The sequence below is a fragment of the Nomascus leucogenys genome, chromosome 10 (genome assembly GCF_006542625.1).
Source record: "Nomascus leucogenys isolate Asia chromosome 10, Asia_NLE_v1, whole genome shotgun sequence".
NCBI lineage: Eukaryota > Metazoa > Chordata > Mammalia > Primates > Hylobatidae > Nomascus > Nomascus leucogenys.
The window spans coordinates 41091382-41107499 of record NC_044390.1 but is presented as its reverse complement, the minus strand read 5'-3'; the positions used below and the strand labels follow the sequence as shown (position 1 = coordinate 41107499).

The 16118-nt window shown below is 54.5% G+C and overlaps 1 protein-coding gene across 2 annotated transcripts; it reads left to right on the top strand.

The window, feature by feature from the left end:
- The first annotated feature begins 352 nt into the window (after positions 1-352).
- On the top strand, positions 353-11576 carry APLP1 (amyloid beta precursor like protein 1). Of its 2 annotated transcripts, none has more exons than XM_030820102.1 (17): positions 353-691; positions 1580-1723; positions 2857-2989; positions 3198-3310; positions 3562-3695; positions 3808-3992; positions 4439-4569; positions 5589-5663; positions 6452-6610; positions 6689-6817; positions 8299-8398; positions 9500-9607; positions 9867-9890; positions 10367-10437; positions 10673-10735; positions 10857-11000; positions 11123-11576. In XM_030820102.1, exons 1-17 carry the CDS (start codon positions 545-547, stop codon positions 11219-11221), a joined length of 1959 nt encoding a protein of 652 aa, XP_030675962.1. In that variant the 5' UTR covers positions 353-544; the 3' UTR covers positions 11222-11576. The 2 variants fall into 2 exon arrangements, with proteins under 2 accessions (XP_030675962.1, XP_030675960.1); XM_030820100.1 differs by having other exon boundaries at positions 9864-9890.
- Positions 11577-16118: the final 4542 nt, after the last annotated feature.

Here is a 16118-nt window from a genome sequence, read left to right as displayed (position 1 = left end):
GTCTCTGGTCCTGAGAGAGAAGGTGCCCAGGCTTCTGGATCTGAAAGAGGAGGGTACTAGGTCTCAACTGCTGCCTTCTTGACTGGGGACATTTTGGAGGCCTGTATTCCTGAGCCCTCAACAGAGGAATTTACTAGGGGACGGGGGTCTCTGATGCTTGTATCCTTGGAAAAGGACAAAACTGTGAGTGTGGGTCTAAAGAGGGTGAGAGTCCTGCGGGAGAACTCAAAATCCACAACGGGCGGAGCCCATAGCCGGACTCCTGGCTGGACCCTTCATGGGGCGGGACGCCTGGAATCTCGAGGGGCGGGGGCCTGGTGCAGGCTCCCGCCCGGGGTTCCCGACCTGCTCCACTCTGCGCGAAGCCGCCACGCTATTGTCCTGGCCAGGAAGGCGGGGCCGGCGCGGGGCGGGGCTGGCGGCGCCGGCGCAGCCCGGGGGCGGCGGGAGGAGGAGGTGGCGGCGGTGGCGCTGGGAGCTCCTGTCACCGCTAGGGCCGGGCCGGGCGGGAGTGCAGGGGACGTGAGGGCACAAGGGCCGGGACATGGGGCCCGCCAGCCCCGCTGATCGCGGTCTAAGTCGCCGCCCGGGCCAGCCGCCGCTGCCGCTGCTGCTGCCACTATTGCTGCTGCTTCTGCGCGCGCAGCCCGCCATCGGGAGCCTGGCCGGTGGGAGCCCCGGCGCGGCCGAGGTGAGGCCGGGCCGGGTCCTGGGGGATGGGGGAAGGGGCGGGACCGGGTCTCTGGACGTCGGCGCGGACATGTCCAGGGCAGAAAGCGCGGTCTTTCCAGCAAGGTGGTCAGCCCCCAGGCGCCCCCAACCGCATTTATGAACCCAGGGTTCCAGGCCCCAGCTCCCCCATCATCCGACGTCCCAGCCCCCTCCCACCCCGAGCATAGGAACTGATCTATTCAGAGCCCCTGGTCCCAGAAGTCCAGCCCCCTCTCCAGACCCAGGTGACTCGGCCCCAACCCCCTCCCGCCTGGACATAGGACCCACCAAGCAGCGAGGCACTTAGATATAATAATCCAGACCCCTTGTATTCTGTGGACCCATATGGAGGCCCTTGCAGCCTCCCAGGACCCAGAAGTCCAGTCCTTCAGCCACCACCCACCCCAACCAGATGTAGCTCTCCAGTCCTCAAGGACCTGGTGTCCAGGACTGTAGGCCCCTGAAGCCAGGCCTTGTCAGCTTTGCATCCTGCAACGGGAGCCTGAGCAAGGGATGGAGGGAGGAGGGGCCAGAACGCCTGGGTTCTGGCCTCCTCCTCCGCGATTCAGGTTTAACCCCTTCGGGCTCCAGAGCGGCTGCGCTGGAGTGGGGGCGGAGTCTGTCTCCGCGGCAACAAGGCAGAAAGAATCCCAGGGGACCCGGGTCGCCATAGTAACGGGAGAGCTGGGGCGCCCCCGCCCTGCGGGAGCTGTTTCCCAGGGAACGGTGCCTCCATGGAGGCGGTGTGCGGTGCTTGGGGGAGGGGGCTGGTGCTAGGTGTCTCGGTCCTAGGGTAGGGAGCAAAGAACCAGGGGACCCTCCTGCCAACGCCCCCCGGGCCCTCACTGTCCTCTCCACTTCCAACCAGGCCCCGGGGTCGGCCCAGGTGGCTGGACTATGCGGGCGCCTAACCCTTCACCGGGACCTGCGCACCGGCCGCTGGGAACCAGACCCACAGCGCTCTCGACGCTGTCTCCGGGACCCGCAGCGCGTGCTGGAGTACTGCAGACAGGTGGGCGGGGCCAAGCGGGAGGGGCGGGGCCAGCAGGAAAGCGGGCCCCAAACGAGGCGGGGCCGCCCATAGAAAGCTAGACTTGAAAAAGGCGTGGTCCAAGGTGCCGCGCGATCTAAGGCGTGGAGGCCGGGGGGCGTGGCCAATAAAGAGGCGCAACTATGCTAGGGCAGGGGACCTGTTTTGAGATACTAAGTCAGGAAAAGGGGAGAACCGCGAGATAGCCAGAGAAGAAGTGGAATTTAGCAATCTGGTGGTCTTTGTAAAGAGTAGAGGTGTGGGGGGGAGTGGCGAAAGATAGGCGGGGCTAAGACAGAAAGAGACCTTAAGGACCAGCAAGATGGGGAAAGGGGTGGAGCCCAATGAGAGCGCGGAGAGCTGGGGGGGCGTGGTCATGAAAAAACAGATCTGTAACGGGAAGGGAGAGTTTTGGAGAGGCGGAATGGAGGAAAAGGCGGGGCCTAAAGGAGGGTGAGACCTTTGGGGAGACGAATCTGACTGCGGGGAGGGTTGACCAGGGAGGTGGGCTTAGAGGGACCTTCAGAAAGAAACAGCACAGGAAAAGAGATAGGGCTTAAAGATGACGGGACTTTTAAGGGAAAACTGCTAGTGGGCGTGGCCAATGGGCACAAGGAGCTTGGATATATCTAAGGCTGGTGGTATGGAGAAGCAGGGCCTAGGGAAGCGATGTCCTCATGAATACTAGAGCCTTGAAAACGGGACCTGGCCGGGCGCGGTAGCTCACCCCTGTAATCGCAGCACTTGGGGAGGCCAAGGCGGACGGATCACCTGAGGTCAAAAGTTCGAGACCAGCCTGGCCAACATGGCGAAACCCCGTCTCTACTAAAAATACAAAAATTAGCCTGGCATGGTGGTGCGCACCTGTAATCCCAGCTACTCGGGAGGCTGAGACAGGAGAATCACTTGAACCTGGGAGAAGGAGGTTGCAGTGAGCCGAGATTGTACCATTCCACTCCAGCCTGGGCGACAAGAGCAAATCTCCGTCTCAAAGAAAGAAAGAAAGAAAGAAAGAAAGAGAGAGAGAAAGAAAGAGAAAAGGAACCTGACTACTGGAGAGGGGTGGCTGGCAGGGGCGGGGCAGTGGGCTGATTGCCCCCATCTGATCCCCCCAGATGTACCCGGAGCTGCAGATTGCACGTGTGGAGCAGGCTACGCAGGCCATCCCCATGGAGCGCTGGTGCGGGGGTTCCCGGAGCGGCAGCTGCGCCCACCCCCACCACCAGGTTGTGCCCTTCCGCTGCCTGCGTGAGTCCCAGGCAGGGAGAGGGGAACTGAGGTGGGAGTTTCCGAGGGGCAAGGTTCTGAGCCCCTCTCTCAGGCCCACATTAAGGGGCTGGGTGCTTGTGTCCTAAATGGGGCAGAGAAGCCTCTGAGGATAAAATATCTGGATTCTGAGGAGGGTGGGGTTGGTGGCTGTAGGAGGGTCTCACCCTGGTGTCCCGTGCTTCCCCAGCTGGTGAATTTGTGAGTGAGGCCCTGCTGGTGCCTGAAGGCTGCCAGTTCTTGCACCAGGAGCGCATGGACCAATGCGAGAGTTCAACCCGGAGGCATCAGGAGGCACAGGAGGTCAGGACCTTGGCCCACCCATCCCCAGCCCCCACAACCCAGGAACCGGGACCCCTAACACCCTCCGCCACCAGATGGGCCACCAGCATCCTCTTCCCACTTGGGATCTAAGAATTTTATCCCCCAACCCCTTCCTCTAGAACCAGGAATCCAGGCTCCCAGCCTCATCAACCCCCAACCCTGGCAGCCCAGTTCCCCATCTACCCCCTCCCACCCCACAATCCTGGCATCTGGGCCCACTCTTCCCACAGGCCTGCAGCTCCCAAGGCCTCATCCTGCACGGCTCAGGCATGCTTTTACCCTGTGGCTCGGATCGGTTCCGTGGTGTGGAGTATGTGTGCTGTCCCCCTCCAGGGACCCCCGACCCATCTGGGACAGCAGTTGGGTGAGTGGGAGGGAACCCTCCGTGCCCATCTCAAGGTTCCTGAGGCAGGGGATGGAAGCCTGGGAGCCCAGGCCTGGGTTCTTACTGCCTGAGTCCTCTCCTGCTCCCTCAGTGACCCCTCCACCCGGTCCTGGCCCCCGGGGAGCAGAGTAGAGGGGGCTGAGGACGAGGAAGAGGAGGAATCCTTCCCACAACCAGTAGACGATTACTTCGTGGAGCCTCCGAAGGCTGAAGAGGAAGAGGAGGAGGAAAGGGTCCCACCCCCAAGCTCCCATACCCTTGCAGTGGTCAGCAAAGGTGAGGCAGTCTCTGAACCCCTGGGGCCTCTCCACCATAGAGGGAGAAAGATCTGGGGGAGTCTTGCTGGGGGGTGTCTTTGGGAGGGGCCTATAGGGGAAAGGCCCAACTGAGGAGAAAAGACGAGAGTATCTTTGGATAAAATAGAGGTAGAAGGGCTAACCTGCCAAGGGAGGGGGTGGTTTGGGGGTACTTGGGAGTAGAGGGGCCATTGGGTAGGTCTGGAGGATCATTTCAGGAAAGCTTGGAAGATGGTGTAATGGATTCCTAAGCTTTGCAAGAACAGGCCCAGTCCAGAACTACATCTCCCATAATGCCAGGCAACAGCGGTGGCTCAACTGGGTGCATGATGGTCTCCGGTGCACTCTAGGAAATGTGGTTCTCTAGGTAGAAAAGGTGACCTGGAGGTGGGCTGCAGACTGACCTCCTGATCCCTGGTCTTGCAGTCACTCCCACCCCAAGGCCCACAGACGGTGTGGATATTTACTTTGGCATGCCTGGGGAAATCAGTGAGCACGAGGGGTTCCTGAGGGCCAAGATGGACCTGGAGGAGCGTAGGATGCGCCAGATTAATGAGGTGATGATACCAGGGGCCCCAGGACCCCCTACAGTACAGAGCTCCCTAAATACCAGGAAATTCCTCCAGGACACATTGATACTACCTCCAAAGGCTCCCTAAGCCCCTTTGACCTTGAGCTCTCAACACCACCCCCTAAGATGGCCAGAGATCCATGGCCCATCTAGAATCCCACTGAGACGCCACCAGGTTCTATGGAAACTCTGCTCTATGGTACTCTTTCACTTTATTGTTTTTTTTTTTTAATTTTGTTGTTGTTGTGACGGAGTTTCGCTCTTAACACCCAGGCTGGAGTGCAATGGTGTGATCTCGGCCCACTGCAACATCTGCCTCCCGGGCTCCAGCGATTCCCCTGCCTCAGTCTCCCGAGTAGCTGGGATTACAGGCTCCCGCCACCATGCCCGGCTAATTTTTGTATTTTCAGTAGAGACAAGGTTTCACCATGTTGGCCAGGCTGGTCTTGAACTCCCGGCGGGAGGAGATCCACCCGCCTCGGCCTTCCAAAGTGCTGGGATTACAGGCATGAGCCACCACGCCCGGCCTCTCTTTCACTTTAAACTCCTTCTGGATCTTCCCTCTTGGGAACCCAACAGCCAGCAAGACTTAAGGGATCTGGGGCCTCTAAAATCTTTTTTTTTTTTTCTGAGACAGAGTTTTGCTCTGTTTCCCAGGCTAGAGTGCAGTGACGCGATCTCCCACTCACTGCAAGCTCCGCCTCCTGGGTTCATGCCATTCTCCTGCCTCAGCCTCCTGAGTGGCTGGGACTGCTGGTACCCACCACCACGCCCAGCTAATTTTTTGTATTTTCAGTAGAGATTGGGTTTCACCGTGTTAGCCAGGATGGCCTCGATCTCCTGACCTCGTGATCCACCCACCTCAGCCTCCCAAAGTGCTGGGATTACACAGGCGTGAGCCACTGCGCCCAGCCATGGGGCCTCTAAAATCTTAAAGAGGGGTTGGGGGACTTGCCAGGTGGATCAGGGTGGATTCCAGGATCCTGAAGCTCCCTCCCTACGCAGGTGATGCGTGAATGGGCCATGGCGGACAACCAGTCCAAGAATCTGCCTAAAGCCGACAGACAGGCCCTGAATGAGGTAGGACAGCCCCAGTGGGTCCTACTCATGCCTGTCCACCACCTGGAGCACGCTCAGTTTCACCTGGCTCTGGCTATTCCCTGCCCATCCAGTTCCACCCCTTCCCACCTATCTCAGCCTTTCCTGGCCCCATGCCTATATGCAGCTCTGCCCCTCTTAGCCGCCATCTGACCTGACACTGCTCTCCTCCCCAGATTGGCTATATTTGGCCCCATCTACACTTGACTTGCCTCTCAGGGCTGGCTCTGGAGTCCTGTCCCAAGCTAGGGCCCCTGCAGATGCAGCCAGGGCCTTCTTGGTCTCTCTTTGGTGCATTCATGTCTCTATCAGGCCCCGCCCCCTGATTCTGGCTCTGCCGGGCCAATCTCACCTTTCTTAACCTGACCTACCCCATGGAGACCCCACTTATGTTAGCCCCCATTCCAGCTCTTGGTCCCATCCCTATCGTGTCATTTATGCACAGCCTGTCTCCAGTTTGACCCTGCCCAGGCCAGGAGCCCTGCAAGGCTTTGTCCCTTTCACCTTAACATTGGTCAGTTCTGCTCCCAGATTGTTCCCACTCAATCTTACACTTTACATCCTCATACTGGCTCCCAGTGGGCCTAGTCCCACCTCCACTCTGCCTGGCCCTGTAGCCCACCCCTTCCAGTCCGTAACCTTTGGTTCTGCCCAAGCCTGGACCCCTGAAACGCCCCCCAACCCCATATAGCCCTGCCTTTCCAGGCTCTCTTTGACCAGGCTTTGACCAATCTTCTCCTCTCCTGACCCTGTGCCCACCCGCTCCCCAGCACTTCCAGTCCATTCTGCAGACTCTGGAGGAGCAGGTGTCTGGTGAGCGACAGCGCCTGGTGGAGACCCACGCCACCCGCGTCATCGCCCTTATCAACGACCAGCGCCGGGCCGCCTTGGAGAGCTTCCTGGCGGCCCTGCAGGCAGATCCGCCTCAGGTGCGGGGACCGTGGGGGCAGAGAGCAGAGGGTGAGAAGGGTCAGGGCGGGCTTGGGCATCCTGTGTCCCTTCCACAGGCGGAGCGTGTCCTGTTGGCCCTGCGGCGCTACCTGCGTGCGGAGCAGAAGGAGCAGAGGCACACGCTGCGCCACTACCAGCACGTGGCTGCCGTGGATCCTGAGAAGGCACAGCAGATGCGCTTCCAGGTGCTCACATCCTTCCAGCTCCCAAATGCACCGCTATTCCTCAGACACCAGCGCCTCAGGCTCTTCTCTTGTCCCTTAGACCCTCTTTCTGTCTCTTGGACCCCTTCCTATCCCCTGAACACCGCTTCTCTGCCCCTTCCCAGTCTCTCAGCTCTGCTTCCTGTCCCTGAAACATGGACCCTCACACGCTGTGCCTTTGACCCCTGTTTCTTGTCCCTTGGATTCCTACTCCCCCCACCCTCGATCCTATGTTCTGTCCCTTGGATTTCCACGGCCTTTCCCAGAATCCTCTTTCTTTTTTTTTTTTTTTGAGACAGGTTCTTGCTCTGTCACCCAGGCTGGAGTGCAGTGTGCAATCTTGGCTCATTGCAACCTCCGCCTCCTAGGTTCAAGCAATTCTCCTGCCTCAGCCTCTTGAGTAGCTGGGATTACAGGAACCCACCACCACACCGGGCTAATTTTTTTTTTTTTGACAGAGTGTTGCTGTGTTGCCCAGGCTGGAGTGCAGTGACGGGATCTGGGCTCACTGCAACCTCTGCCTACTGGGTTCAAGCTATTCTCCTGCCTCAGCCTCCTGCTAGCTGGGACTACAGGCGGGTGTCACCATATCTGGCTGATTTTTGTATTTTTAGTAGAGACAGGGTTTCACCATACTGGTCAGGCTGGTCTCGAACTCGACCTCAGGTGATCCACCCTTGGCCTCCTAAAGTGCTAGGATTACAGGTGTGAGCCACCACACCTGGCCCCAGCTAATTTTTGTATTTTTGGTAGACACTGGGTTTCGGCATGTTGGCCAAGCTGGTCTCGAACTCCTGACCTCAGGTGATCTGCCCGCCTTGGTCTCCCAAAGTGCTGGGATTACAAGCGTGAGCCACCGTGCCCGGCCAGAAACCCCAATAACTTTTGCACCAATCTAATATTTTTAGTAGAGACAGGGTTTTGCCATGTTGCCCAGGCTGGTCTCGAACTCCTGACCTCAGGTGATCCGCCCACCTCGGCCTCCCAAAGTGCTGGGATTACAGGCATGAGCCACCACGCCCGGTCGAGAATCCCCTTCTTGTTCCTTGAACCCTCTTCCTGTCCCTCAGCCTCCTTTCTCCATAACTTCACTTGTTTTCCCTGGATCCCCTGTTCTGTGTGCTCAAATTTGAATTCCCCTTTCCTGGATGTTTTCTTCCTGTCTATGAAACTCCATTCTGTGCTCTTGAACTCCAAATCTTGCCTTGAACCACGTCATTTCTATATGACACTCCAATCCTCAATCTCTGTCTCTGGAATCCCCTCAAACCCCACTGTCTGTTCCTTGGAACTTATTCTTCAATTTCCTTCTATGGCCCAGTTCCTGACCCTTGTACCACGTCCTGTCCATTGCATGTGCTGCTTTTCCTCGGTCGCTATCGAAGTCCTCCTTCATACTGCTTCAGTTTCCTCATCTCCAGCCTGCGTTGCCCAGTTCATCCTTCATGTCCACTCGCCCACAGGTGCAGACCCACCTTCAAGTGATTGAGGAGAGGGTGAATCAGAGCCTGGGCCTGCTTGACCAGAACCCCCACCTGGCTCAGGAGCTGCGGCCCCAAATCCGTGAGTGCCTATTACCCTGGCTCCCATTCTAGATCTCTGAGGGCAGATCTTGACTCCTAAATGTTGAGCCCCCCAATTTCATTTATTCCTCTGTAACAAACCAGCCCAGACCTTAGCAGTGAAAATCAACAACGATTTTTCTTTGTTCATGATTCTGCCATCTGGTCTGGGCTCAGCAGAGTGGTTCTTCTAGTGGTCTTGCCAGTGGTCAAGCATGCAGCTGTATTTAGCCAGCAGATCATCTTGGGGCTGGGAGTCTAGCACAAATGGACTTTTCTCCCTCTCCAAGGAAGCTCAGGGCCTCTCTTCTCCGTGGAGCCTCTCCATGTGGTCTCACCAGCAGGGTAGCTGGATTCCCTACGTGGTGGTTCATGCTCTCTAAGACATCAAAGTGGAAGTTGCTAGGTCTTAAGGCTCGGGCCCACATTCTATTTGTTAAAGCAAATTACAAATTCAGTCCAGATTCAAGGGAAGGAGCCTATATGCATACCGGAAAGTGTGACCTACCACAGCCCCCAGATCTATTGTGGCTTCCTCCTGGATATCTCACACATAACCCTGATTCTCCTAGTATTTAAGAAAGCTGTCATCTTGAGCTGGGCGCTGTGGCTCACGCCTGTAATTCCAGCACTTTAGGAGGCCAAGGTGGGCGGATCACTTGAGGTCAGGAGTTCGAGACCAGCCTGGCCAGCGTGGTGAAACCCCGTCTTTACTAAAAATACAAAAATTAGCCAGGCATGGTGTCGCTTGCCTGTAATTCCAGCTACTTAGGAGGCTGAGGCAAGAGAATCGCTTGAACCCGGGAGGTGGAGGTTGCAGTGAGCTGAGATCACGTCTACACTCCAGCCTGGGCAACAAGAGTGAGACTCTGTCTCAAAAAAAAAAAAAAAAAAAAACGTAATCTTGAAACTTCAGCCTCCATCCTTCCTGCCAGCAGTGCCTCCATCCAGCTTCCCACTTTCTCAGATCACACTTCTGGCTACCCCACACTTGGGGCTGACTCTGCTGTCTGCATGATCTCCCACTTGCTCTACTATTAGGGTGCCCTCCACTCACCCCAATGCTCACTACCTCAGCCACCTTTCTGCATGTTCCCCTCAGAGGAACTCCTCCACTCCGAACACCTGGGTCCCAGTGAATTGGAAGCCCCTGCTCCTGGGGGCAGCAGTGAGGACAAGGGTGGGCTGCAGCCTCCAGATTCCAAGGACGGTGAGTGAGCCCACATATAGATGACCCCAGACATTGGGGAACAGGCCCCAGCCTAATTTGTAATCCCCTAGAGTCTGAGGGTGTCTTCACCACCACAGTGACTGGGAGAGGATGGGGAGGAACGTCTAAGGTTGCGGGGGCCTCTGTAGGATCCCCAATCCTCCTTCTTAGTCCCTGGAAGGATGTTTCTCCACCTTTCTTTGCTGATACCCTCCTCTCTTCACTGCTCCACTGCCTTGCTTCCTCTGGCTGCCAGCAGACACCCTCATGACCCTTCCAAAAGGTGAGTGTCTCACAGTTAACCCCAGCCTCCAAATCCCATGGAATCCCTGAACCCAGAAGGAAACAGCGCCCATCCATTGGGAACCTCAGACCCCCTGGGGTAGAGTCCGATGTACTTTCCAATCCCCTCCTCTGGACCCTAAAGAATGAGATAGGGCCAGGCGCTGGTGGCTCACACCCGTAATCCTAGCACTTTGGGAGGCTGAGGCAGGAGGACCCCTTGAGGCCACGAGTTCTAGACCAGCCTGGGCAACATAATGAGACCCTGTACCTACAAATAATTTAAAAATTACCTGGATGTGGTGGGGCATGTCTGTAGTCCCAGCTGCTCAGGAGGCTGACATAGAAGGATCACTGGAGCCCAGGAAGTTGAGGCTGCAGTGAGCTGAGATTATGCCACTGCACTCCAGCGTGGGTGACAGAGTGAGACTCTGTCTAAAAAAAAAAAAAAAAGAATGAGATCAGACTTGGGGGTAGGGTCCACAGAACAAGATGCTGCATCCCCTGAGAAAGAGAAGATGAACCCGCTGGAACAGTATGAGCGAAAGGTAAGTTAGTCAGAACTGTAGGCTCCCAAAGGGGAACAAGATCGGGGCCTATATGGCTGGGTACGAGGGAGGAGATGCTGGGGGCTTGGATTCCTTGTCCTGAGGGAAGAGGGAGCTGAGGACATGGAATTGAGATCCTAGAAAATGAGAGGGCTGGGGGACGCTGTCTTGGGCCCCTGGGGAGGAGGAAGCCAGCGCCAGGCTTCTGGGTCCCTGACACCTCCTGCTCCCCCAGGTGAATGCGTCTGTTCCAAGGGGTTTCCCTTTCCACTCTTCGGAGATTCAGAGGGATGAGCTGGTAAGAGGAGGGACAGCCGGGTACCTAGGGGAAGAGGCCAGAGGTCAGCGGCCAGGCTGTGATTCCCAAAGCCACACAGGACACTCAAAGATGCCCTCTGCCCCATATCCTCTCGCTGCAGGCACCAGCTGGGACAGGGGTGTCCCGTGAGGCTGTGTCAGGTCTGCTGATCATGGGAGCAGGCGGAGGCTCCCTCATCGTCCTCTCCATGCTGCTCCTGCGCAGGAAGAAGCCTTACGGGGCTATCAGCCATGGCGTGGTGGAGGTGAGACCCAGGAGGACGACGTGTGGGAAGAGTTCCTGAGCCCGGGTGTGGGTGGGCTGAGAGGCCTGCGGGCAGTCCCGCCCCCGCACCACACTGTCCTCTCCCTCCCCTGCCCGTTGCAGGTGGACCCCATGCTGACCCTGGAGGAGCAGCAGCTCCGCGAACTGCAGCGGCACGGCTATGAGAACCCCACCTACCGCTTCCTGGAGGAACGACCCTGACCCGGCCCCCTTCACCCCTTCAGCCGAGCCCAGACCTCCCCTCTTCCTGGAGCCCCAGAACCCTAACTCCCAGCCTAGGGCAGCAGGGAGTCTTGAAGTGATCATTTCACACCCTTTTGTGAGAGGGCTGGAAATCCTTATTTCCCCTTTCCAATTCCAAATTCCATCCCTAAGGATTCCCAGATAGTCCCAGCAGCCTCCCCACGTGGCACCTCCTCACCTTAATTTATTTTTTAAGTTAATTTATGGCTCTTTAAGGTGACCGCCACCTTGGTCCTAGTGTCTATTCCCTGGAATTCTCCCTCTCATGTTTCCCTACTAACATCCCAATAAAGTCTTCTTCCCTACCAGGCCAGTCTGAGTCTCTGTGGGAGAATTAGTCTGTAACCACAGCTGGACGCGGTGTCATCGCTGCCCAGGCCGCCTTGGCCTCTTTAAACGGGATCACGGAGCTTTAAATCTGGGCGGGGCCTGCGGGAAGGGCTGGCGCGCCGGGGGCGGGGCTCAGAGACCAGGGATAGGCGCCTGTCCTGGAGCTCTCCGCGGTGCTGAACTGGCCGCACCTTCTAACTCTGTCAGTTGGGTACCAGAGTGGACCCCAAGGAGGCTGGGCTCCAGCGAGTTTCCCCTGCCATCTGCTCAGCCTCATACACAATCACACGCAGCGCCCACCCGAATCTTCCAGAGTCCTGTAAGAGATTATGAATCGTGGACCACCCTTCCCATTCCCCAAAGTCTTCATTCCTTCCTGGGGAGTCTATAGAAACCCTCCTGGAGTGTGGAGATTCCAGTCACGTGTCCCAGAAAGGGATATATGATATCTGCACGTGCCTACTGAACTTCGTTTTATTTTCTCCCCTTACTGCCCGTATAAATGCAGAAGAATTTCTTTTTCTTTCTTTTCTTTCCCCACCTCCCTTTTTTTAAGAGACAGGGCCTCACACTGTCACTTAGGCTGGAGTGCAGTGGTACAATCATAGCTTACTGCAGCTTCCAACTCTTGGGCTCAAGTGACCCTCCTGCCTCAGCCTCCCGAGTAGCTGGAACTGTAGGCACGCACCACCACCCCTGGATAATTTTTTTAAAAAAATTTTAGGCTGGGTGCGGTGGCTCACGCTTGTAATCTCAGCACTTTGGGAGGCTGAGGCGGGAGGATCACCTGAGGTCAGGAGTTCGAGAGCAGCCTGGCCAACATGATGAAACCCTATCTCTACTAAAAATACAAAATTAGCCGGGCGTGGTGGCGTATGCCTGTAATCCCAGCTACTTAGGGGGCTGAGGCAGAAGAATCGCTTGAACCCAAGAGGCAGAGGTTGCAGTGAGCCAAGATCGCGCCACTGCACTCCAGCCTGAGCAACAAGAGCGAAACACCATCTCAAAAAAAAAAATTTAGAGATGGGGTCTTGCTATGTTGCCCAGGCTGCTCTCCAAGTCCTGGCCTCAAGCAATCCTCCCACCTCAGCCTCCTGAGTAGCTGGGATTACAGGCTTGCAGCACTGTGCCCAGTATTGGAATTTATATCCTCACATGTCCCATTATGCTGGCTCGGGTTAGCTCTCTACATATGCTGTTATCTGTCCCAAGAGGGTTGTTAGGAGGATTAAAAGGGCTAATATTCGTGGAGATGTTACAACTGCACCTGCCACTTAGCAAGTATTTGTTAAATAAATTTTAAAGTATTAAGGTAGCAAACACTCATATGGTGTTCATCCTGTGCCAGGCACTACTCTGAAGGCTTTACTTGCACTGGCAACCTTAACCATTACTCCTGTGAAAGGAAAATAAATCCTGGGGGCCCCAAATCACTAAGTTAAAGGGAAAGGTCAAGCTGGGAACTGCTTAGGGCAAACCTGCCTCCCTTTCTATTCAAAGTCATCCCTGTGCTCACTGAGAGAGGCATATTCTGATTGCCTCCTTTGGAAAAGCTAACCAGAAACTCAAAATGATGCAACCATTTGTCTCTCACCTACCTGTGACCTGGAAGCCCCCTCCCTGCTTTGTGTTGTCCTGCCTTTCCAGACAGAACCAATGTACATCTTAACATATGTTGGTTGATGTCTCATGTCTCCCTGAAATGTATAAAACCAAGTTGTACCCCGAACACCTTGGGCACATGTCATCAGCACCTTCTAAGGCTGTGTCATGGGTGCACATCCTCAACCTTGGCAAAATAAACTTTCTGAATTAATTGAGACCTGTCTCAGATATTCGGAGTTCACGTTTCCATCCAATGGAGTCAGTATTATGACTATTCCTATCTATAGATTAGGAACTGAGGCTGAGAGTCGTTACATCACATGCTCTATGTCATCATCCAGGAAGAGTCAGAGCTAAGAATTCAACCCAAGAAGCCTGGCTCCAGCACCCACTCTCCTAGCCACTTTGCTAACCTCCTGTTTAATACTCCAAGGTTGTCCGATATGGTGTTCCGATTGTGCACTTCAGAATTCCACGTGGCTAGGCACAGTGGCACGCTGCTCTAGTCCCAGCTACCCGGGAGGCTGAGGCAAGAGGATTGCTTGAGCCCAGGGCTTCTGGACTGGAGTGCACTATGCCAATTTGGTGTCCACACTAAGTTTGGCTTCAATATGATGACCTCCTGGGAATGAGAACAGACCCAGGAAACATAGGTCAAGACTCTCATGCTGATCAGTAGTGGGATAGCACCTGTGACTAGCCACTACGCTTAAGCCTGGGCAACATAGAGAGACCCTGTCTAAAAAATAAAAATAAATAAATAAATAAATAAAATCCAAGTGATACCCGTTCACCTCCCCAGACTTTGTAGATTTGCTTTTTTACCACAGCTTCCCAGCAGATGGCAGTAAAGTGTCATGTTCTAATGTCAGTATCTCCCATGATTTTCTGACAGATGGTTTGGAGAGGGAGCATCTATTTCTAATTCTCCCAAAGGGCCTATGAGCTAGCTGTGGTTCTTCATAATATATAACTGTAAATATAGGTAGTGTATATTAAATATACACCTGGTAGATGTTAGGAGAAGACGTTTCATGGCGCAAGTTGGATGCAATGTAGAGAACTCAGTTTGCACCATCACTCTGATACTGGTTATACCTTTGGTTATACTCGGATGAGCCCAGCGGAAATCTATCACTAACACCACAGGCACCACAGGGGTTGAAAGCTGCCTTTGTGTTTTCACAACCAACAGTGATCAACAGGCTAACAATAGGTAAGGAGCTCCAAGTAGGTGAAACAGGAAAAGTAAGGCGGTTTTGCTCAATAGGGTCAGTGTGTAAAGTAAAGTTTAATGGTAATACTTAAGAGTATTTAATTTTAAAATGTTGTTATTCAAATTCCAGCAGGAAAAATAATTTTGCTCTTACTTATCTGATGTTCTTGCACCCCAAGCCATTCTTTTACCACTGAAGATGATCTTGGTAATTCTTTTTTTTGAGACAGAGTCTTGTCAGGCTGGAGTGCAGTGGTGTGACCTTGGCTCATAGCAACCTCCACCTCCCAGGTTCAAACGGTTCTCCCACCCCAGCCTCCCGAGTAACTGGGATTACAGGCGCCCGCCACCATGCCTGGCTAATTTTTGTATTTTTAGTAGAGATGGGGTTTCACCATGTTGGCCAGGCTGGTCTTGAACTCCTGACGTCCAATGATCCACCTGCCTTGGCCTTACAAAGTGTTGGGATTACAGGCGTGAGCCACAGTGCCCGGCCAATTTTTCTTATAATAATTCAGTTTCTACCATGTGCAGTGGCTCATGACTGTAATTCCAGCAATTTGGGAGACTGAGATGGAAGGGTCGCTTGAGTCTAGGAGCTCAAGACCAGTCTGGGCAACATAGTGAGACACAGTCTTTACAAAAAAAAAAAAAAATTAGTCAGGCATGGTGGTGAGTGCCTGTAGTTTCAGCTACTCAGGAGGCTGAAGTGGGAGAATTGTTTGAGCCTAAGAGGTCGAGGCTGCAGAGAGCCAAGGGTGACAGATTGAGACCCGGTCTCAAAATAATAATAAGAATATATGGACAGGTGCAGAAGCTCATGCATGTAATCCCAGCACTTTGGGAGGCTGAGGTGGGAGGATCCCTTGAGCCCAGGAGTTCGAGACCAGCCTGCACAACATAGTGAGACCTCGCATCTACAAAAATAAAAACGAAAAAAATTAGCTGGGTGTGGTGGCATACACCTGTGGTCCCAGCTTCTCAAGAGGCTGAAGCAGAAGGATCTCTTGAATCCAGGCAGGAGGTGGAGGCTGCAGTGAGCTGACATTGCACCACTGTACTCCAGCCTGAGCAACAGAGTGAGAACCTGTTCTTATTAAAAAAAAAAAAAAAAAAGTTTCTGAGGGACATTTTATCATGTTAGTGGGGTGGGTGTGTGCACATGTGTGTATTGATGAGTCTTAGTTTGGGCTAAGAATACCATGGGCTGGGTGGCTTAAACAACACACATTTATTTCTCACAAGTGCTAGAGGCTGAGAAGTCCAAGATCAAGGTGCCAGCAGTTCCAAAGTCTGGAGGACTCTCTTCCTGGTTTGCAGGGTTTTTTTTTTTTTTTTTTTTTTTTTGACAGGTCTTGTTCTGTCACCTGGCTGGAGTGCAGTGGTGTAATCATAGCTCACTGCAGCCTTGATCTCCCAGGCTCAAGCCATTCTCCTGCCTTACTCTGTCGAGTAGCTGGGACCACAGGTGTGCACCACTACACCTGGCTATTTTTTTTTTTTTTTTGAGTAAAGACAGGATTTCACCATGCTGCCCATGCTGTTATCAAACTCCTGAGCTCAAGCTATCCTCCCATCCCGGCCTCCTAAAATGCTGGGATTACAGGTGTGAGCCAGTGTGCCCTGCCCACGATGGCCATCCTCTTACTGCATCTTCATATGGCAGAGAGTAGAGAGCAGGGAAGCAAGCTCTCTCCTGTCTCT

What these genes read in the sequence shown, in the direction of transcription:
- APLP1 (XM_030820100.1), top strand. Translation starts at nt 545, where the DNA reads ATGGGGCCCGCCAGCCCCGCTGATCGCGGTCTAAGTCGCCGCCCGGGC. An exon ending in TGCTGGAGTACTGCAGACAG is followed by an intron (nt 1,724 to 2,856) that starts GTGGGCGGGGCC and finishes TGATCCCCCCAG; the next exon opens with ATGTACCCGGAGCTGCAGAT. An exon ending in CACAGCAGATGCGCTTCCAG is followed by an intron (nt 6,818 to 8,298) that starts GTGCTCACATCC and finishes ACTCGCCCACAG; the next exon opens with GTGCAGACCCACCTTCAAGT.